The sequence below is a fragment of the Sinocyclocheilus rhinocerous genome, unplaced genomic scaffold (genome assembly GCF_001515625.1).
Source record: "Sinocyclocheilus rhinocerous isolate Xijiao unplaced genomic scaffold, SAMN03320098_v1.1 scaffold232, whole genome shotgun sequence".
NCBI lineage: Eukaryota > Metazoa > Chordata > Actinopteri > Cypriniformes > Cyprinidae > Sinocyclocheilus > Sinocyclocheilus rhinocerous.
In genome coordinates, this window is record NW_015641295.1 from 164,767 (window position 1) to 187,498 (window position 22,732).

The following is a 22,732-nucleotide window of genomic DNA, read 5'->3' on the forward strand; positions in this document are numbered from 1 at the left end:
ACATATATACATATATATATTCACACATATATAGGTTGTTCCTCAAAATTACTAAAAGAATGCTCGAATGTTTGAACTGGAATTGTTAAATTCATCCCTTACAGATGCTGTGTAGTGGCATACTTAGCTTGCATTTACATTCCCTTACTATGACAAAGCAACACAGGGGGAAGCAGATTAGAGGGGAGTAATCAGGCAGCCCCTGGAGACTCTCCTGCCATCTGTCTGGCTCTTACAGCCTCCTAATACCCCCCATCCCACCCCATCCCTTTTCACATTTCAGGCAGATGTGACAGTGTAACTCCCGATGGGAGACAACAATGGCGCGTGTAACAGGTGCTCCAGCCACCCCATGGCACATGGGAGGCAGGAGAGCTTTACACACTTTCATCTGGCCAGCGGCAGGCTGTCGCCACCACGCCTTGAGCACACACGCGTCTCTGGGTCAGCGAGCAACCCAACACCTGTTGCCGTGCGCGCCCTCTAAACACACAAACCCTCAGCGCTATCACTCATCACCCCAACATACTGTGCACAACATAAACCCAGCCATATCACTTCACTTGAGCCAAAATGTAAACACATGGAATCACATATAAATAAATACTGCGGTCAAGTGCATAATAAACAGCCATTACAAAGCATAAAAGATATAGAGTCAGTCATTGTCTACCTGAGAGATTGAAATTCTTTGCTCGGACCACATTTGCAAAAGTAAATAAACATATAATCTGTAAAAATATAAATACAACTTAATAGTTGATTTGTATTGTCAACAGCTTGGCGTTTCACCAGTCAAGAGCGAGATATGCATCAGCATCTGAAAACAACAGACTGGAGGGATTCACACCAGACGCAAAAAGGATGGCCGTAGACACAGGAGGATATGTAAATTAGGAGGCGGCTTGCTGGATATCTCCCAAGAGGCTCTAATTTGTCCCTCTATCATCCATTATCTGTGCTGTGGGGAGGGCTCTCAATCCAAGCACTGCGAAACCACAGGCCGCCCTTGGCGGCCGTGTCTGAAATAGCACGCATAGGAGGCTTAAATTAGGGTGGGAGCTGAAATAGCCCTGTGGTCGCCGGCAGGGACGACGCGGAGCCCGTCACCAGAGCATCGCTCTCAGGTTCAGACCACAATTAGAGTAGTTTTTGAGAGGAATGTCGCAAAGCAACCAGAAATTATCCCTCCAGTCTCTTTACCCAATTTCTCCAAATACCGTACTAGCAAAAGAATCTGATGCATCTCTCAAGTAAAAGGCCTCGATTTGTTGCATCTCCATGTTGTTGTGCCGATTTGACGTGAATTACAGTGTTTGTCATCTACTGTAGCTATTTTAAATGGATAGTTTACCCAAAAATTTAGTTTTTGTGTCATCATTTACTTGCCCTCATGTTTTGTTCCTACACTTAAAGTCTATTCCATCAAATCTTAGAAGATCCAAAAAGGGTCATAATGACCTTTTGAAGAGATATGATTGTTATATTTGATGAACATATTAAATTTTTTATTACTATTATTAATATTTTTCTTTTATTCACATATAAACATACATACATACATACATGGAGCACATCAACACAGAAGCCCGTGCATGCCTTTTGGGTCTTCTAAGTTTTGGTTGCATGGTCTTTTAATATTCTACATTTATTTATTTATTCTAAAGTCATACAGGTTTGGAACGGCATGAGGGTGAGTAAATGATGACATATTTTTCATTTTTGGGTGAACTATCCTGTTAAGTCGTAGCTAATATGATCTAAATGGTCAACAACACTTGAACATTCACATAAAACCATGGTTTAATGTTGAAACCCTTATGTTGTTCTCAACCTGTATGACAGACTTTCTTCTATAGAACATAAAAGAAGTGTTCCAAAATTGTTTTTTTTTGTCCATACAATGAAACTTAATGGCATATAATGTTAATTTCATAAATAGGAAACAAATAAATAATAAATAATTATCATTTTCAGGTGAACGACTACATTCACTGTTCCTTACTGCTGGAATGATTTCCCAATCCTACCGGAACAGCCGAATCCATTTTCAAGAAACGCCTAAAAACACATCTCTTCCATGAGCACTTAGCTTTCTTCTGCTGACATTGGCTTTTATTTATTTCTTTACTGATTTAATCTCATAACTTTCAAAACCGGAATTGGCGTTTTCATCTAGCATTTTTTATTTTTATTTTTTCCCACAAAGATGTTTCATCAACTGAACAATTGGCATGTTGTTAAACAACAGTACAATCCACTGAATGCACAGTATTTCTATCCCTCACAACCTTATTTTCATTCCAGTCAAAAGTAAAAAATGGAGCTACCCTGACTAAGGTCTATTGTTAGCACTTCTCATGACAAGGTGAAGTCAATTTGATAAAATATCACAGGCCAGAAACATTCATAGTCAAAGGTGAGTGAAGAATGAAGCCCAGCTCACAAAAGAAGTCAGGTTTCTGTTGGTCAATGTCAAATTTCAGCCTGGCGTGGCGTTAAATTCCCAAACACGCTGATTCCTATTCCGATTTCGATAATTTGCTGAACAACAGTAAATATGACTGGCCTTCACTGCCTCCTTAAAGGTAGGGTAGACAATTTCGGAGAGGCTAGCTTTGAAAGCATAAGGTCCCACCCTCCCTGCAAATCACTCTCCAAAGCCACGCCTCCTCCAAAACACATGAACGTGCTCAGGCAAACCAGAGGCTAACCAGCGTCACAATGAGAGACGCCGTTGGTGGAGGATTGAACGCAACGCTGTCAGATTACCACATGTCTCCCTCACCGGTGAGAAGACATTACAGTACAAAGCGCATAATATTACAATAATAACGCCTTCTATTCTTTCTCGGCCTGCAATAATGTAACGGAACGCCCTGATGACGAATCATGTCTGCGGTAGAACAGCTTATCGTAACCCTTTGTGTTGTATTCCTCATTTCTAAGGCGCTTTGGACAAAAGTGTCCGCTAAACTAATAAATGTCATGTAAATAGAAAAACGTGAGTGCATGACAATAGGGTGGAGTCAAACTCAGGTTTGGACCTAGCAATCGAACCAACTGCAAAAACGGCCTGTCTTTTTTAGGTATGTTACAAAATAACACACATTACCACAGTTGTTTTCTAGAAGACTCCAAACCAAGCCCAGTTAAAACGGGTGAGCATGCGAGTGTCCAAACAATACTTTCAGAAAGGCCGAGGCGGCGCAAATGACTCACCCTGAGCTGTTGCATTTCTCCGAAGGGTTTGAGTCTGACACAAACAGCTTGGCTTAGATATGCATCTACGTCTTCCAGGGAAAGCTGTCTCGCCTAGATCCAGGAGCAAACGGTGTTTTTATTCTACATGCAAGCTGTGAAAATCACACTCATGTATACACAACAAGCATCAAGTGTCACCACACACACACATCTGTACACAATGCAAGGGTATGCGAGTTGTCTGATAAGGACTACACACTATAAACAGTGTTGAAGAGACACCGCTGAAACTCTTTTGACATGCAATGAGGCCACATCATTAATAAATAAAGGCTAACAGAGCATACGTGGTGCTCGAATGGACCTGAACAAAGCCATTTGTTTACATTCAAGCGAAAACCTCAGTGGTCCGTGGCATCAACGATGCAAAGTTAACACACCTGAATGGCGATGTAGGTTACAAGACAAATCACAGCAATCAAAGCGCTTCAGCTCTTCAGTAAACTCAAACAGGTCAAAGATATCCAGGAGTGCTGATGTTTGGACTGCTTTCACCTCTGGGTCCGTCCTAAACCACAGAGCCATCAGATCAGGGGGCCCTTGATCAACGAAAAACACAAGTTCAACTTGTCTGAGAGTAAATTAAAGGGATAGTTCACTCAAAAATGAAAATTTGCTGTTGATTTACCCACCCTCAGGCCATCCAAGATGTAGGAGACTTTTTCTTCAGTAGAACAGTAAAGAAGATTTTTCGCTGAAAACGTGGTCCTTTGTGATTCATAAAATGCAAGTCAGTGGCTACCAGTTTTTTATCAAGGAACATAAAATTAATACCCATGGCTCCTGATGATTTATTGAGGTGCTGTGAAGCGAAACGATCAGTCTGTGCAAGAAACTGGACATCATTTACAACATTATTACCTGTAATCCAGAGCCTCAGACAAACAGTCCGGAGTGATGTGCGCTTCACGAACGAATCATTATTTTGAACCGGTTCTTTTTGGTGAACTAGTTGAACCACTTAAATCACTTGAATGAAGGGGTGAAAATAATATTTTTTTTGGTTTCTCATTCTAAGGTGAGCTTAGAAAGACAAATGTATGCACGTTATATGCTTTAGACATGGAAAACATCCACGTTTCATGATAATTGAACCAGTTCATTGAAATGAACTGTCCAAAAGTACCAGTTCACGGAAAAGAATCAGATTTCCCCATTGTCTGAGGCTATGAATTACAATGTTGTAAATAATGTTCAGTTTCTTGCACAGACCAAACGTTTCGCATCTCCACATTGCATTACACCAAATACACAACATAATGTTCTTTTTAGCAACGTCATATGACCCCTTTAAGACATCAATATATCATCAGGAGACATGGGTATTAATTTTGTGTTCCTTGATCATTTTTTTTTTAGCCGCTGACTTGCATTTTATGAATCACCAAGGAGCACGGTTTCACTAAAAAAATAATCTTCCTTACTGTTCAGAAGAAAAAATCACCTACCCCTCAATGGCCTGAGGGTGAAAAAAAATTAAGAGTGAACTTTCATTTTTGGGTGAACTATATCTCTTTAAAGATTGGATAACTGAACAGTTATAATAAAAGGCTATGATTTTTACAATAATTTGTGGTTACTAAATAATGGTTTAAAATCATTTATGGAGATTGCACTCCCAAATCTAGCTAATGAAATATTAGCTGTGAATAACTTTATATTCACTTCTCTGTCTTTTGCAGGCTCAGAAATATATTTCAAAATCCCCTAATATTCTCGTATTGGATGCTCTGTAATGCAGTGATGAAATATGCAATGCAGCAAAATGCACTGATCAAACCATGTGACCTTTTTCTTTTTATCACAAAGCATCTGTGTCATGCAATCACTGATTCAAGGAAATACAAAAGAGCAAACGAAGAGAATTATGTACACTAACAACAGAACATAGATTTCTTGAGATTATCAGAGGATTATTTAAGGCTGCATTACACTACATCACTTTTAAAATAAAAACAGATGCTAAAAACACTAGGCATTATACACTTAGCACATGAGAAACTCCAAGTGAGGTGCTTCATTACGACGAGCAAATATGTGGAACACAACTTCTCAATTACATACTTAGATTATTAAGGGGTTTTGGAGTGACTCTGGTTGGCTCCTTAAGTGGATTTCCTGGAAAGACGAACCATTCTTTGACTGACACAGTCTGACCAGAACAATCTAGAAAACAGAGAGAAGTTAATATAAACTGAGAGCAACAATGCAAAAAAAAACCTTAAAAGCGGCACAGAAAGGGCATTTGTGCAATAGGCTTGTATGTTATGAAATAATTTGACTGACAGAGTCTTTCCAAAATTACAGTGTAGTGTCGACTGTTTGAAATCTGATATGTTTTGTACCCTTCGGTCCGGCCCTTCTTTTCAACAGCACGTTCACCACACATTTGCCCACACCACAAACATTGGACAGAAACAAGACAATTCCCAGAATACTACAGAGCAATGGAGATTTATTTTTCGTTAACAGCACAGTAAGAGGACAACCTATATTTCTATACCTCTACAGAATGCCTATACTAAGGATAAATACAAATAATATTTAAATTAAAATAATAATTTTATCCAAAGATCACTTTATAAAATCTTCAGTCTTGCAGCCTAGATTTCTTCAAAAATGCACTTGACAAAAATACATCACACTTATCACACTTCACTTAACTACATCTTTTGACCAATAAAAAATTATAAAAATTTTTTTATAATTCTTAAGAAATTTCTAGCCAATGAAATATTTAGTAGTCGAACATCATTTTTATTGAACATGGAAATTTCCATGACTTCTAAAGATTTTACTCATTATGTCAAGCTCAGAAAACAAAGTTTTATAATATATTTCCTCAGATTTTTCCTTGACCGCGTGAATCAGTGTTATTTTAGAATTGCATACTGTATGCCATGATAGTATTTATTAATATTTTGAATTAGCTTTTATTTTTAAATTTTCATTTTTTATTTAAATTTTAGTTTACGTTTTTTTAAATTGTGTTATTTGCCTTTTTTAGTATTATTAAATTAACTTTTCTTTTTTAAGTTTAAGTAATTGTAGTATTTCAACTTAAACATATTTTATTTCAGTTGGATTTCTAATTTCCATGAAAATCCTACCAAAAAAACAACAACAAAACTTTCATCTAATATTTTATTTTAGCTTTCGATTTAGATTTCGATTAACAATTTTAGTTAACAACAACAACAAACATTGCTGGGAACTATTTGTAATGGTTTTTTGCAGACTACTTGGTTCATACTGGAGAAATCGACAATTATGATGGTACCAATGACAGCGTCGGCGCCACGGGGGGGCCTGAGGGGGCCCGGCCCGTCCACCTCGGTCACTGTGCCCCCTCACCTCTGGTGCCGTCTCCGTAGTGGGCGCCCTGATTTTAGTCGGTGAGGCAAGGTACTGCCCTGGGAAGGTCTCCCAGGCTGTTAAATACACAGATTAAAACAGATTCGTTCTTAGCAAACAATATTTTTTCGTTCAGGTTATGCAGAGCGAAATAAGAACGGTGCTGCATTTAGAAAGAATTCTTATTAACTTTGCTATTATTCTTGAATTTTCAAACTGCTAACACTTTGCACTTTTGTAAGTAACTTAAAATGTTATTGTGTGTTTGTAATTTTTATGTTTTTATCTATAGGCCTATACAGCAAAACTACAGAGCTTCCAGTAGGTTATTTTACGGAGCTGTAAACACGGGAATCTCCGACCGCATGCAATCTTTTGAAAAGTTTGAAATGTATGCTGGTTTCCACAAAAAATACAAAGCAGCTCCACGCCAAAAAAGTGCGGCCCCCCAATAAATTGTGCCTGCCCCCTCACTTTGTGCGCTCTGGCGCCGACCCTGACCAATGATGTTATTGAAAATGCTCTAGTTGGCTTCCTCACAGTTGCATACAAGTTACAACATAACAGAAAAGCATAATAAAACAATATATTTTCCATAAATTCTAAGTAAATACAGAAACGAAACGCACCTGGCTGCACTGGCAGTAAAAGGCCGTAGATTAGTTCTCGGACAGGCAGATATAAGACGGCCTGCGGGGGTAACTCCACCTCATCCTCATCTTCCAACGTGTTACTGCACTCCACGACTCCATCATATAACACATTATAGAGCAGGAAACACTCTGCCCGTGTGTGCTTTTCTAGCGCTGCCTGAAACATGGAAACACTTAGTAAGAGAACAAACAAAGCCATGTTACTTCTGGTGGGCCTGTTGCTTTTGTTAAATACAGTAGTAGGGTCCAAAAGTTAAAGTGTTTATTTTTCTGCATTTTCTATCATAGAAGACAAATTATATTACCAGCACGAAAAGTTCTAAATGTTATGTATTTAATTCATACCATGCAATTCAAAATGATAAAACTTTGTTTAATTGCATGTTTAAATTAGATTTTAAATCCCATATTTCCAATGGGTCCTCAAACGTTTGGACCCCACTGTGCATTTTTCTTTTTACCTGTAATATGTCACCCGGTGCATACTTGCCCATCAAACACACAGACTCAGGAACGAGACGGCTGCTTTCTAACCAAGGGGATGTTTGGCCTGGAAGTATATATATATATGCGTATGCCTTTTTCTAAAGCTTCTTTGTCTTCTTTAACTAACGACAGTGAGGAAAGACCAAATGTTGCCCCAGTGCTGGGATGATGAATGTTAATGAAGTCTGCAACAGCGTAGACCTCGTCTCCCTGAACTTGCCTGTGTTTCTTTCGAAATGACGCCAAAGCACTGTTACAACTTCCAACAGATCTCATTTACCTTTATTTTACGAAAAGAAAAAGAAAAAAAAGCTTAGTTCTGCTCACAAACACTAGTATATGGAAATATTACTTACACGGAAAAGTAATTTTCATACCGCATTGACAGATATTTGTGCTTGTCTTAAAGGGGTCATATGATGCGATTTCAAGTTTTGCTTTCTCTTTGGAGTGTTACAAGCTGATTGTGCATAGATAAGATCCCCGAAGTTGCAAAGACTAAAGTCTCAAAACCAAAGAGATATTCTTTATCAAAGTTAAGACTCTGCCACGCCCCCAACTCACTTAATTTTGTTCAGTTTCTCAGATAACAAGGCTTCATATGGTCATTTTTTGTCTGAAGTAAATGTATTTTTGAAATTAAACGGAGGTCCTTTCAGCAAGTAGCGCTCCAAGATGTTTTCTTTGAGTTGTAAATGTATTTTGATTTAAGGATGTTTAGATAACAAAAATACTGAGGAAGGTGCTAATTTTTTTTTGCAGCGCATGCAACATTTAATGCCCTGATTTTGAATTGAAGATTTTCTGCTCCGATTTAAAGCCTTTTGAAGGCATTATATTGTGGAATGGCGAATTAAGACATTTTTAAGACCTGCAGAATCACTGTTTACTTCTCACTGTCATTTATGAATGAATGCATGCATTTGACTTTTTTACTTATGATATGCTTCATTTATCACTTTAACACTTTTTGGTCAGACACAATTTAGACTATACAAAAATGGTTTGAAACCATCCTGTAATGTCTAACCATTCACTCATTTAAGGTAATGCTAGATTTGCCAATATATATATATATATATATATATATATATATAAGACATTTAAATGTTCCTGCTATATCCATCTTTTAACATTCATTAAAATGCAAACAGTTTAAGCTGTAAATAATTAAAAACTGACTCGCTATTTGGTGAAATGCACACATAGTTTAACAAGAATACTCGACTTTGTGAGCATTTGGCGCTCTCTCGCTCAATGCTGCATGGCTGCTACAGTAGCAGAAACCGCTAGTGTTTACAATGTTGCGCTCACTTCCTGTTCCGGCGCGACAATCTCAGCAGCCAATCAGCGTATTCCTTTCTAGTGATTGTAAATGAAAACGAAGACCACAACTGAAATAATTTAGGATTTATTAAATACTCTAGTCGATAACAAATCTGAAAAAAAGAATAATAATAAAAATAAAATATATTATATAAGTAATGTATTTAATTTAAATATGAGAACTGTGTTAGTAAATAAAGAAATACATTCATGGTGTTTTAAATTAATCTGTTTATTAAGTAATGTTTTATCATTATGCACTTTATAGCTCCCTGTATATTGTAGGCTGTTTTTTTCTATTTAGCAAAATGCAATTATATAAAACCAACACAACGTAGTGTTACTTTATGCAGTTTAAAAACACGAGTCACGATTGAATTGACACGATGCAAAATTAAGAATAAGGATTTCAAATTTATAAGACTGCAGATATGTTAGCATAGGTCAATCCCTGTTTGTAGTTTCACAAACTGATAGGGAAAAAAGGCTAAATTAATCAAATTGTCTTCTTTGATACACACAGCTCGAGATTCATAATATAAGAAAATACATTTAAAGAAATAACAGATGTGTTGTCACATTTGGCAGACGCCGGATTCCAGTGTAGCTTAGTTTTGGGTCAAGTATTGATTTTTCTTCCTCTTTGAACCAAAGTTTCTCACATAAACAAAACCACCCCAGGGAAAGGGGCAGATGTTCCCTAAAGGACGATGGCACGCGACAGTCCTCAAGCCTGTTGAAGAATTCACTCACCCCTCCTGCTCTCTTTCTCTCTCTCTCTCTCTCTCTCTCCCTCTCTCTCTCACACACACACACACACACACACGCTCTAGTAGCATATATACTCGAAACTCTATCATGACTCTTAATCAGAACAACAGCTCGTGTGCATTAATATAGTCGATGGCAAACCAGTTTTGATTAAACTTAAGTAACTTCCTAGATCCGGATGCATCTATTTCGCAGTACGTTTTATTGTTTCTTCTTGCTTTTGCTGCTTTTTTCCATAATGAGTGCGCCACCCGAGCCACGCGACACATCCTTTGTTATTTTAATCAGTGCAAGTCCTTGCTGCGTCATGATGGGGAACCTACTCTTACTATAGTGTGTTGTCCTTTTCCCGAGCACAACATAAGCTTTAAACGTATTCGCATGCACGATGCCACAACACTTTGATCGCCTCCGCGTCTCCTGTTGCGTAGCCTATATAGGAATGCGCGTTTATCTCATTGAGAAACATTCGCGCTCCACTTAATTTGACCGATCGATTGGCAGACACTCTCCCACAAGCCGTTACTGCGGTCGTTACTGCCCGTGTTCCCACGGCCACTTACTGCAGCTTCCCTAACCATATGGCCCAGCAGCGGCATTCATGCGCGCATGCTTCCAGTCTCATTTGGAGAAGCCTGTGTGTGCGCGGCTGCGCGCTGCCCAGAGAGGCAGTGGAGAAATGCAGTTGCGATGTGAAAAAACGCCATTTGGTTGGGAGCAGATGGTTGGCTTGGGGGGCTGTCCGCGTCTTCATAGAGAGTCCCCGAGGGCTCCCCTTGTATTCAGAATCAATGAAAATTAAAGCGCAAAGAAAGATGAAGAGTCAGACCTCGAGTCCCGGCTTTGTTCGTCGCAGCTACTGGTGGGCAGGAGTTAAAGTACAACAGCCCCCTATAGAAACACTTAAGTTAAACAGTCTCCCCATAGTCCACCTTCAGAAAAAGAGGAGGAATGCGAGAAAGGAGCTTTCTGCTTGATTTAACCAGGACAGAATCGCGTGGCATAAATTATGCTTGAAAAGAATAAGCGAAGTGGGCATAAATCTGAGGGTTTTCAACGTGCTTTTCAGTGATGCTTTCCTGGGGTAATCGGGAAATGTGTGCAACGTCAGGCCAAAGAACTGTGGATGAAAGTGTGATGATAGCTGGGCGACACGGTTCCGCTCTTATTTACGGCCAGCGGTTCAATAACTAACTCCGGAGTGTGTTGCTATGACACCTGTCGCATCGCATCGCATTGCAAATCCGTGTTTTTGCTCAGGAAACGCATTGGATAAAAAAAATTGTATTAATGAACACTTAAACTAAGATTGAATAGCTTTCTAAACGATTTTCATCAAGTGCCAAAACCGATTGCGCGTAACGGTGTCACTTTGATGCACGATTGTCGCATTCCTCTGGAGCGCTTTTAATTAACGCACTAATGAAGACCACCCTGCACATTCACACAAACAAACGCTCGCAAGACGGGGCGAAAAGAGCGAGAGCTTGATTCATTTAACAATATGAACGATTAAAAGAACACATCGGAAACTTCCTCGTCAAATTAAACGCAAAATAATTGATAAAACACCAAAACAACAGAAGCTGCTAGGTACTTTTGTCAGGGATGACATGTAGAGAGGGGAGCTCTTTCTCCCCGCGACATTGTGAGGGGAGCAGGTGCTGTGGGAATTACCATACAGCTGAGAGCGCACAGAAAAAAAAAAAAACTTATTCTCCCCTTACACAATAACAAAGTGCCTTAATGACAGCCACGCGAACGACACACACCAGTTCAGCGTTTACAATCCAGCTTAGAGAACTTACAGTCACCAAAACTCAAACCACTGAAAAGAGGTGTTGTTAAAAACCCAAAGAATATGCATGCTCACTTTACATGACCTAATTATGTGAGGCGCCAGCATATTTGAACTGCTTCGACTTACAGTTCTCACTTTTAAAACTGTTAGAACATCATGAACGGTAGTAAAATGCCACGGTAAAATTGGTTAACTGTAATATAATAAATATGATTATTTTACAGTAACTTTACTGTAAAATGTTTTAGAAGGAGACATTATTTCTTTAATTTAAAGATATTATAACTAATTTAACTGGGTAAAAATTGTGATTGAAAATGACTGTTTGTCATTCTACTTTGCATCTACTTCGTGTTTACAACATTTCATGTGTTATTATTAGCACATTTTACAGTGATCAACCTTTTAAAAGCGCAAATATGTTTGCATTAATTTTATAGAATGACTTTTAACTTACTAATTTAGTCAAAATAAATTAATACTAAAACCCCTCAGATGTAAACACAAATGCACAGTTTACAATGTGTAGTCATGTTGCACAGAACAGCTCAGAAAACCACAAACCCCGCTGGTACTTTTGTCCCGTTATCAGGAACACGACATTCCTGCAATGTGTAAAGTAATTTGGTTTAATGTCAGAGTGGGATGTACAGGATTCTCAAGGTTGCTTATTTTCCTGTATGTAAATTAGATTTTTTTTTCTCTCTCTCTCCCACTCTCTCCCAGTGGCAAAGAGTTGCACATTTTACAGCTCAGTGACCATTTGCCGATTTTTTTCTTTCTTGGAGGGTTGGGGGTGGTGTAGATTGAAAAGTGTCCCTTTGTGACAACCAGAGCCAGATTGGGGAGTAGCTCATTTGCATCTCATTACCCTAGCAGGCGCTGCCTGTATATAACTGGCTGCAGGAGGACTGGGACATTAAACACGCACAATCCAGTCAGTCTCTCACACGGAAACAAGAGTACGGGAGGAAAGTTAGTATCATCTCCACGCCATTTGTATAAACGGACAATAAGAACATAACCCTGCTCCTGGGTTTGCTGCATTTTTTCGGCTTCCTAAGCTGTCTTGAAGTGGACCGCAAACTTTTGACAACTTGGAGTAATCGTCTTCTGAGGGAATTTCCTGTTCGTCCCCCTTTTGCGCATCGGGGTTTCCTCTTTATATTCGTATTTGGGATTTAATTGCTTGATTTTTTTTCTTCTTCTTTGATGGGCTTGCATGAGCAGATAAAGTGAAAACAACAGAGCATCAACCAGAGCTGCCTCCCACTGAGTGGAGAACTTCGAGTCTCAATGATTCATTGAGACACGGTCTCATACAATAGCCCGGCCCGTGGAAGCTTAACAACATAGTTCAGAACCTCTCCGCCATGGGACGACTTATGATAGCAGTTTTGCTTTGGGTCATGATAAGCCAGGTAATTAAAATCAGCATCTGTTTTACAGTACGTGAGCAATGATCTCCCAATAGATGTCTGCAGCATGATGGCAACTTGTAGTAGCCTAATTAATCCGATTTCAATTTCTTTCCAGGGGTTTTGTTCTGGGGTTTTCGAGTTAAAGTTGCAGGAGTTTCTGAACAAGAAAGGGGTGACAGGCAACGCAAACTGCTGTAAAGGATCCGCGTCAGAGGCTCAGCAATGCGAATGCAAAACCTTTTTTAGGATTTGCCTGAAACATTACCAAGCCAATGTATCTCCAGATCCTCCATGCACCTACGGTGGCGCAGTTACCCCGGTGCTCGGATCAAACTCCTTCCAAGTTCCTGAGAGCTTTCCTGACATCTCTTTTACCAACCCCATCCAGTTCTCATTTGGATTCACATGGCCGGTGAGTAGCTAGTGTTACTTCTTCTTCTTTTTTTACATTATACTTTATATCTTGAAAATGCAACGTGGTTTATCGCATATTTAACATATAAAAATCCACAATAATGACGCATAAGGACTCAGGATGTGGGTATTTAGTGGTGTTGGAGATGTGGGAAAAGTCACATCCCCTGGGTTGGAATATAATTGTCAGCTCAGTGTGAAATTCCGAAACCTTTCATTTTACTGCAATAAGTAAGTGTGAAATCGGAGAAATGAGGCTTGAATCCCCAGTGCGATCACACCTCAAGCCATTCACATCTTCCGTTATATGTAAACCAGCGGGGAGGTGTGGAGGAATGCGCTTCTGCTCTAATTTTGCCGATTTTCCTTTTTTTATGTTTCAGGGAACGTTTTCGCTGATTATCGAAGCGTTGCACACCGATTCCAACGATGATCTGTCCACAGGTAAGGAGAAGATGCATTTAATTGGAAAGAACGTTTTAAGCAATCATTGTGCAGCAATGAGATAACGCTGAAATTAAAACGTCCACAGAAAACCCAGAGCGTCTGATCAGTCGTATGACCACCCAGAGGCACCTAACAGTGGGCGAGGAATGGTCCCAGGATCTACAGGTTGGTGGGAGGACGGAGCTGAAGTACTCCTACAGATTCGTTTGTGATGAGCATTACTACGGCGAGGGCTGCTCGGTCTTCTGCCGCCCCCGCGACGACACTTTCGGCCACTTCACCTGCAGAGAGCGCGGAGAAATTATCTGCAACTCCGGATGGAAAGGACAGTACTGCACAGAACGTGAGTATAAAGGATATTTGTGACCCTGGAGCACAAAACCAGTCAAAAGTTGCACGGGGATATTTGTATCAATAGCCAACAATACATAGTATGGGTCAAAATGATCAATTTTTATTTTATGCCAAAAATCATTAGGATATTAAGTAAAGATCGTGTTCCATGAAGATATTTAAATACACTTCCTACCGTAAATATATCAAAACGTAATTTTTGATTAGTAATATGCATTGCTAAGAACTTAATTTGGACAACTTTAAAGGCGATTTTCTCAATATTGTGATTTTTTTTTGCACCCTCAGATTCCAGATTTTCAAATAGTTGTATCTCGGCCAAATATTGTCCTGTCCTAACAAACCATACATCAATGGAAAGCTTATTTATTCAGCTTTCAGATGATGTATACATCTCAATTGACCCTTTTGACTGGTTTTGTGGTCACATTTAGCATTATTTTTGTCTGTATTTGAAAGTTGTTAGCGCGCATGTTTCGGTATTTCGCGAGAAAAACAACAACAACAAACTTTGTCGCTATGGTTGCAACAGGCGTTTTCAAATGAGGGACGTTGGCCAAATAATGGCACGTGTGCCATAGATTAAATGTAACGCCTGATTGGTTACTTGGCAGAGCGCTCGGCGCTGATTGGCTCAGAGCAGTGAGGTATTGTTGGAAGGGGGCAGCTGCAGAGTGACGGTAGACAATAGAGCAGCTGTCCTGCACTGGCACCATGTTCACCAGCTGTCCACCCTTATCTGCGCCGACTCTGGGACGTTATGGGGAGGGGGTTGGATGAACAGAGTGAAAAAGGGGACTTCTGACCCACAGTTAGGGGAAAAAGGGGCTTTTGTTTGGGAAGCTTTTGTATGAGTGCAACTGTGTTAACCAGTGTCCTTCCAATAGTAGTGAGAATAATTTTTTTTTCCGTTACCCTCAAAGTACCGGTGAGCAGCTTGGTAAATACCCAGCTGTGACTACTAGAATAATAATGGTGTCAGAAAGGAACTGGTATTATAATAAAAAATTTCAAATGTTTTATTTTTACAGCAATCTGTCTTCCGGGATGTGATGAAGACCATGGATTTTGCGACAAACCTGGCGAATGCAAGTAAGTGTAATGAAGATTTTCAGTTCCTCCGTGTTTAACACTCATACTTTCATTGCAATTGAAGTTAACAACATACTAACAGTTCCTCTGTGGTGTTTTTAGATGCAGAGTGGGATTTAGTGGAAAGTATTGTGACGACTGCATCTGCTATCCGGGCTGCTTGCATGGCACCTGCCAACAGCCATGGCAGTGCAACTGCCAAGAGGGTTGGGGAGGCCTCTTCTGTAACCAAGGTGAGCCTTTGACATCTTAAACTAAGTAGTTGATCAATTTGTTAGTTTAGAGTTGTCCATTGACTCTAGACTCAGCAGGAGACTAACCTACATGTTTTGTGTTGCAGATCTCAACTACTGCACACATCACAAACCCTGCCAGAATGGGGCCACTTGCACCAACACTGGCCAGGGAAGCTACACCTGCTCATGCAGACCTGGCTTCACTGGGGACAGCTGTGAGATTGAGGTCAACGAATGCTCTGGCAGCCCGTGCAGAAATGGAGGCAGTTGCACTGTGAGTTTCCCTAGATATATGGATCATTGCATTCTCTGTGAATGCATTGTTGGTCTTGAGTTTTGTTCTCAACTTCTTCTAAATCGTTCCTTGGATTTCACAGGATCTTGAAAACACCTACAGCTGCACGTGTCCTCCTGGTTTTTATGGAAGAAACTGCGAGCTGAGCGCCACGACTTGCGCTGACGGTCCCTGCTTCAACGGTGGACGCTGCGCTGACAACCCCGAAGGAGGATACTTCTGTCAGTGCCCGACGGGCTACGCTGGGTTCAACTGTGAAAAGAAGATTGATCACTGCAGCTCCAACCCTTGCTCAAACGGTACATTGAATGCTCCCATTTTAACGCCTCAAATGCATACTGTGGGTTGTTTGAATCAGATGTCTCATGTCTTTTGTCCTACTTATTCTTCTCCAGGGGCTCAGTGTCTAGATCTCGTGGACTCATATCTCTGTCAGTGTCCTGAGGGTTTCATTGGAACGCACTGTGAAGACAACATCGAGGAGTGCGCCAACTATCCCTGCCAGAACGGCGGCACGTGCCAAGACGGACTCAACGACTACACCTGCACCTGCCCGCCTGGATACACCGGCAAGAACTGCACCTCTGCGGTCAACAAGTGCGTCCACAACCCGTGCCACAACGGTGCCACTTGTCACGAGAGGGATGGCCGCTATGTGTGCGCTTGCATCCCGGGTTACGGAGGACGTAACTGTCAGTTCTTGCTCCCAGACAACCCACAGGGACAAGCCGTTGAGGGTGCCGACAAAAGGTACTCTTACGATGAGGACGATGGCGCCTTTCCTTGGACGGCGGTTTGCGCTGGGATTATATTAGTGCTTTTAGTCCTGATTGGCGGCGCCGTCTTGGTCGTCTACATCCGTCTTAAGCTGCAGCAGAGGAGCCAGATCGACAGCCACAGTGAAATCGAGACCATGAACAACCTGACCAACAACTGCAGCCGAGACAAGGACTTGTCCGTAAGCGTAATCGGATCAACGCAAGTGAAGAACATCAACAAGAAAGTGGACTTTCCGAGCGACGCCGCGGGCGGGGAAAAAAACGGATTGAAATCTCGTTACTCGCTAGTGGAATACAATCTTGTTCATGAGCTGAAGCAGGAGGACTTGGGAAAAGAGGACTCTGAGAAGAGCGAAGCAACAAAATGCGAGGCTCTCGATTCTGACTCAGAGGAGAAACACAGAAATCATTTGAAAAGGTAAATATTGTTGCGTGGGGATTGCCGTTACTGGGCGATGGGCGTTGGGTGTTGTTGCACCGTACTAAACTTGCTTCTGTTCATTTTCAGTGATTCTTCAGAAAGGAAACGTACAGAATCTTTGTGCAAAGACACAAAGTACCAGTCAGTCTTTGTTTTATCAGAGGAGAAGGATGAATGTATTATTGCAACCGAGGTAAGCCGAGAACCTTCCTTTTGCTTGCAGTCGCCTGCCGTCTTGGTCGTCTACATCCGTCTTAAGCTGCAGCAGAGGAGCCAGATCGACAGCCACAGTGAAATCGAGACCATGAACAACCTGACCAACAACTGCAGCCGAGACAAGGACTTGTCCGTAAGCGTAATCGGATCAACGCAAGTGAAGAACATCAACAAGAAAGTGGACTTTCCGAGCGACGCCGCGGGCGGGGAAAAAAACGGATTGAAATCTCGTTACTCGCTAGTGGAATACAATCTTGTTCATGAGCTGAAGCAGGAGGACTTGGGAAAAGAGGACTCTGAGAAGAGCGAAGCAACAAAATGCGAGGCTCTCGATTCTGACTCAGAGGAGAAACACAGAAATCATTTGAAAAGGTAAATATTGTTGCGTGGGGATTGCCGTTACTGGGCGATGGGCGTTGGGTGTTGTTGCACCGTACTAAACTTGCTTCTGTTCATTTTCAGTGATTCTTCAGAAAGGAAACGTACAGAATCTTTGTGCAAAGACACAAAGTACCAGTCAGTCTTTGTTTTATCAGAGGAGAAGGATGAATGTATTATTGCAACCGAGGTAAGCCGAGAACCTTCCTTTTGCTTGCAGTCGCCTGCGAATCAAGATTTCTGAGCGCTAAATTGATGTCATTCTTCTTCTTGTTCCAGGTGTAACACCACAACGGAGCTGTAGCTCGTCTCGTTCTACAGGAGGTTTTACTCCAGTAATGCTGCTCAAACCAGAGGGAAGGTTTCCTTCATGTGACTGCTGCTGTGAAACTTATGTTGAAGGTGATATTCAGAATGAGCTGGTTCTCAACTGAAGTAAACACAGTGACTGCAGGAAAGGACGTTGGGCCATACTGGCTCGGACTCTCAAAGTTTGTTTCCCAGGAACGTGCCAAATGGACTGCTGCACTTCCTGTAGGGACGGTTTTACCTCATTGCACTATGATGGGTTGTATTTTTAATGTATTTAACACACAATTGAATCGGATACTGTGTATGCATATGCACTGACTGCAGTGTGTATCTGGAAGTTCTCTGATCATTACATAGATCAGAAGAGGAAAAACACTGCCATCAAATATGTTTGTGACTGATTTTTTATTTTATTTTTTTTACTTGTATTTCTTTTATTTAAGTGTTATTTGTGATCGATGTGTTTGTGGTTTCTTTTTTCGTGTGTGTGAAGTTTGATGTAATTTAAAATCTTTTTCATTTTGCAAATTTGTCTATTGTAAATAAGGCACTTCGGGTCGATGTGACTGTTTTCTGATGTAAATGTATTTAAACATGCTGTCAAAATGTACAGGAATTGTTTTTATGACTGTTGCCCATGAAAAAAAAAATCACCTTAATATTTTTCCAAATAAATCCTGTATGAAATATCACAAAACGGGTCAGATATTACTGAGTTGAACTGTTCGCCATCTAGGAGTCATTAATCTCCAGATTTATGTGACAAGTGTATCATGTTTTTCCTTTCTACCTCACTAAGTGAGACAAAGACACACCCGATAATTGCAAATTACTGCCTCGATCTTGATGGCAGGATATTTTGGGGATGTAAGAGCTCTTTGACAAAAACATCAAAACCACTTTTTGCAAATGGTTTGGTTGAAGTTTCTGTTTGGCAGAATGTTTTATGTCAAAGCTGTGCTCATTATGTGACTTACACAGAGCAAATGGAGAACAGGAACACTGCCTTGCATCCTAATATGAGTTAAATATAGCCTACAATACTTACGTTTTTACAATTCAATACAATCTGCAAGCCAAACTAGATTTTTAAGGGTGCAGACAACTGAATAGCGCCATGAAGTCATTCTTCTGGTGATTTGACATTTCGTCTAAGATAGTATTTAAGAAATTGCAATTTCAGAGCATAAGAACATATATTATGGCATGCTTTTAAAAAAGAGACCACATTGTCGGCCAACCATTTTTGTACAGAACAACTCTTAGACACATTAGCAACTGCCAACTAACACTGTGCTGTTATATTTATTTCATAGATCATATACCTCAATTCCAACAAAATTATGTATGTGTTTGTGAAATGTTCGGTATATCAGCCAGGTACTTCCTTTAGATCAGTAACAGTAAAAGTTAGAAGTGACTTGAGCTCTGTAGAACGTGTCGAGTCTTTGGTTCAGGGAGGATACATTCACTGGTATTACCCAACTGTTGGACAGTTGCTTTCACATACCACGCTAAGCTTTTAACTTAACTTTTTTCACTCGCACAATAGGATTTCGCTGAGTTGGAAAATATCAGGAGACAGGCCTAAAGCAGCTCTTTTGTTTCTTCATTCAGTGTAGGCCTGACGCACTGCTCAGTAGCCTGCGGCAAATATCTTCTATCAGATCTTTTTCAGTTGTGTGTTTTCAGCACTGTGTTTGGTGTGTTATTCATTAGCAAAATACTTATGCTATAATCTAATTTTTAAAAACAAAAAAGCACAGCAACCATCAGAATATTCTTAATACTCTCATCAGGCTCAGGGTGGAAAGTTTTAAATATGATTACAAGTTGCAAGTAAAAATGCAGTAAAAGCTCTAGCATAAACCGTTTTTATACAGTTTGATGTTTATCACTGCAGTACAATACCATGATTTGTTCCTCATTAGTTTGTCCTAATCAGTAAAGACCAATAGATGCGACTCTTTTCATATTTCCAGGGTTCTCAGAAGCAGAAGTCGTCATAGTTGGGTGAACTTCTATAGTGGTCAATGGAAACTACAACAAATACAAATATATTTTTTGCTTTCTCACTTGATCCAATGGCAAAAGAAAAAAAAATCAATGATAGCATTGCTATGACTTTCCAAAAAGCAATATTGAGAGATTGATTATGGTGGTCAGAACGCAGAGACGTCAAAGGAAGAAGCCAAATTCGCTGTCATTCCCGCTGTGTTAGAAACAATCCGCAGCAGTGTTAAAGGGGTCATATGATGCGATTTCAATTTTTCCTTTCTCTTTGGAGTGTTACAAGCTGGTGCATAAAGATGACCTGTAAAGTTGCAAAGACTAAAGTCTCAAATATAGATATTCTCTATAAAAGAGTTTACTTAAAAATAAACATTTCTGAAAATGTACTCACCCTCAGGCCATCCAAGATGTATAATCCGCAATAACGCTTCCTCCAGTGAAAAGTCGATCTCCTGTTGTCCTCTCACATCAAAATCCACCCACACAGTATTTGTTTAGAACTGTTTTCATTGCCTGATCTATGCATATTTCTCACCTGATTCAGACTAAACAATATTTTCACTGATTGATAGATTGTAGACTTGTTTAAAGTTGAAAATGTCTTGATGAATTTGTTTCTTACAAACCTATAGCTTTTCACTACAAAATATGTTAATTGATTGACTGGAGTGGTGTGGATTCTTGTGATGTTTTTATCAGCTGTTTGGACTCTCATTCTGACGGCACCCATTCACTGCAGAGCATCCACTGGTGAGCAAGTGATGTAATGCTACATTTCTCCAAATCTGTTCTGATGAAGGAACAAACTCATCTACATCTTGGTTGGCCTGAGAGTGAGTATATTTTCAGCACATTCTCATTTGTGAAACTACTAGTTTTCTGAAATTTAATGCCAAGGTAATAAAATGCAAAGTATAGTGTTATAAAACATACATTTTTCAAAAATGAACATATCAAACATTTTGTTAGATTTACAGTGTTGGAAATGCCTCATCATTCATCAATCTATGAAAAGGTCCATTGTTATACAAATCTTAGTGTTGTCCAGGTCGGTGTACTTTTAGAGATATGTGCATGTATGTCCTCAAACTATTGTTTCTGTTTACAGTTTGTTATGAACAGTTTCTCATCTTAATGATGAAATGTAAAGGTCTAGATGCTATAAACACCGGATAGCTCCGCCCACAATGAAATCTCCAAAATCCCACTCCACACATCGGTTTATGATACGTTCTGATTGTGGCATGTCATGCAGAATTTTCTTTCAGTGAGGACTTTCAATGAAAACTTGTGAAGTTGATCCTGGTTTTTCACTCTGTTCATTTATTTCTTGTTTCATGGTGAAGTACATTTACATGACAAGAAAAGAATTTCAGCTGAGCTTGGTTGTTTAAGTGTTTCCACTTCACGGGTAGATCTCGTCACAGATTATAGCTTCTCTTTCTGTCGTATAGTCGCTGTCTTTCATCTTTGTTCAGGGAAGCGATGAGTGATAGTAGTGTACGACATGCCTCGCAATCGGCCTGTGTGCGCAATCTTACTTCTGCTTGGCGTAGTCCATATAAAGCTATTTTCTGCTGCCAATCCCTTCAATGGCAAGTTAAATTTTGACAGATTGCGGTGAGAGGGGAACACGAGCATCCGTAAAGGGATTTGGCCACAGCGATGACCCACCCTTTGTTCAGGCGTAGTGGTCACCTGTCAGTCCTCACAATGCAGAGCCGCCCCCTTTCAACTCTTGCAACCTGGCCCTTAGATCTCATTTGCTTTGGTAGAGAAGCGATTCAGAGTCCTGCAAGGGAAGTTTGGGGGAACAAAACTGTTTCATCCAGGACAATTGAGAGCAAACAAAAAGAAGAGCTGCTGTTGGTACACAGAATGTCAGTAAGATGGACCAGTGTGACATCTGGAACTGGAGGACAACTTTCATCCGCTACTATCAAACCTATTCGCTTTCGCTTTTGTGGGCACACGTAGCCTACTTAAAAAAAAACTGCTTTTAAAAGCATGTTTATCATGACACTTTACTGCATTTAATACATTCAATAAAAAAGATTAAACAGGCATGTGGTAATGCATATTTTTTGGATAATCTAGCAAATTAAATATTTTACAAACAAAATGCACTTTGACTATTTTCTCATTTGATTTGGATCTTGATGGGCAAAACCCAAAAGATAAAAGGTAATTCATAACAAATGAATGATAAATGTGACTTAAAACTACAACAGCTTCATGTAAAACCTCAAAACAAAATAATCCACGGAGTAAAAGTATTATAAAACAAATTATGATTTTTAAATGTACATTTAAATATACATTTCCAAGTGAAACAGTATATCAGGGTTGCCAGGATTTCACAACAAAACCTCCCAATCGCTACTCAAAACTAGCCCAATCGCGTTTGGAGTGGGGGTCCCCCGTTAAAAATCGCCTTCTGGGGATAAGTGTTTTGGCGGGGTTCACCTGGTCAAATTCGCATTCCAGGGGCTAAATATCACGTTATTTGGGTCGTTTTTCAACCCGCGGACATGGAAAACAACCCGCGGCAACAGTGTTAAAGGGGTCATATTATGCAATTTCAATTTTTCCTTTCTCTTTGGAGTGTTACAAGCTCTTGGTGCATAAAGAAGATCTGTAAAGTTGCAAAGACTAAAGTCTCAAATACAAAGAGATATTCTTTATAAAAGTTAAGAGTC

The 22,732-nt window shown here is 40.1% G+C and overlaps 2 protein-coding genes and 1 pseudogene across 2 annotated transcripts in view; 1 reads left to right on the forward strand and 2 right to left on the reverse strand.

The window, feature by feature from the left end:
• The window catches only part of LOC107754740 (constitutive coactivator of peroxisome proliferator-activated receptor gamma-like), a 15,851-nt pseudogene extending 7,818 nt beyond the window's left edge, over positions 1-8,033 (reverse strand).
• Positions 8,034-10,669: 2,636 nt separating this feature from the next.
• Positions 10,670-18,390, forward strand: LOC107754741 (delta-like protein D). Its single transcript, XM_016571309.1, has 11 exons — positions 10,670-10,732; positions 13,192-13,488; positions 13,874-13,934; positions 14,023-14,280; positions 15,323-15,383; positions 15,486-15,616; positions 15,724-15,893; positions 15,997-16,213; positions 16,310-17,111; positions 17,202-17,307; positions 17,988-18,390. The coding sequence occupies exons 1-11, from the start codon at positions 10,670-10,672 to the stop codon at positions 17,991-17,993; spliced, it is 2,172 nt and encodes a 723-aa protein (XP_016426795.1). The 3' UTR covers positions 17,994-18,390.
• LOC107754742 (PHD finger protein 10-like) overlaps positions 18,077-22,732 on the reverse strand; it is a 56,688-nt gene continuing 52,032 nt past the window's right edge. The window contains exon 12 of the mRNA XM_016571310.1: positions 18,077-18,240. Coding sequence (XP_016426796.1) covers positions 18,077-18,240 — 164 coding nt within the window. The remainder of the gene's footprint in view (positions 18,241-22,732) is intronic.

What these genes read in the sequence shown, in the direction of transcription:
- LOC107754741 (XM_016571309.1), top strand. Translation starts at nt 10,670, where the DNA reads ATGAAGAGTCAGACCTCGAGTCCCGGCTTTGTTCGTCGCAGCTACTGG. An exon ending in GACAAACCTGGCGAATGCAA is followed by an intron (nt 15,384 to 15,485) that starts GTAAGTGTAATG and finishes TGGTGTTTTTAG; the next exon opens with ATGCAGAGTGGGATTTAGTG. An exon ending in CACAGAAATCATTTGAAAAG is followed by an intron (nt 17,112 to 17,201) that starts GTAAATATTGTT and finishes GTTCATTTTCAG; the next exon opens with TGATTCTTCAGAAAGGAAAC.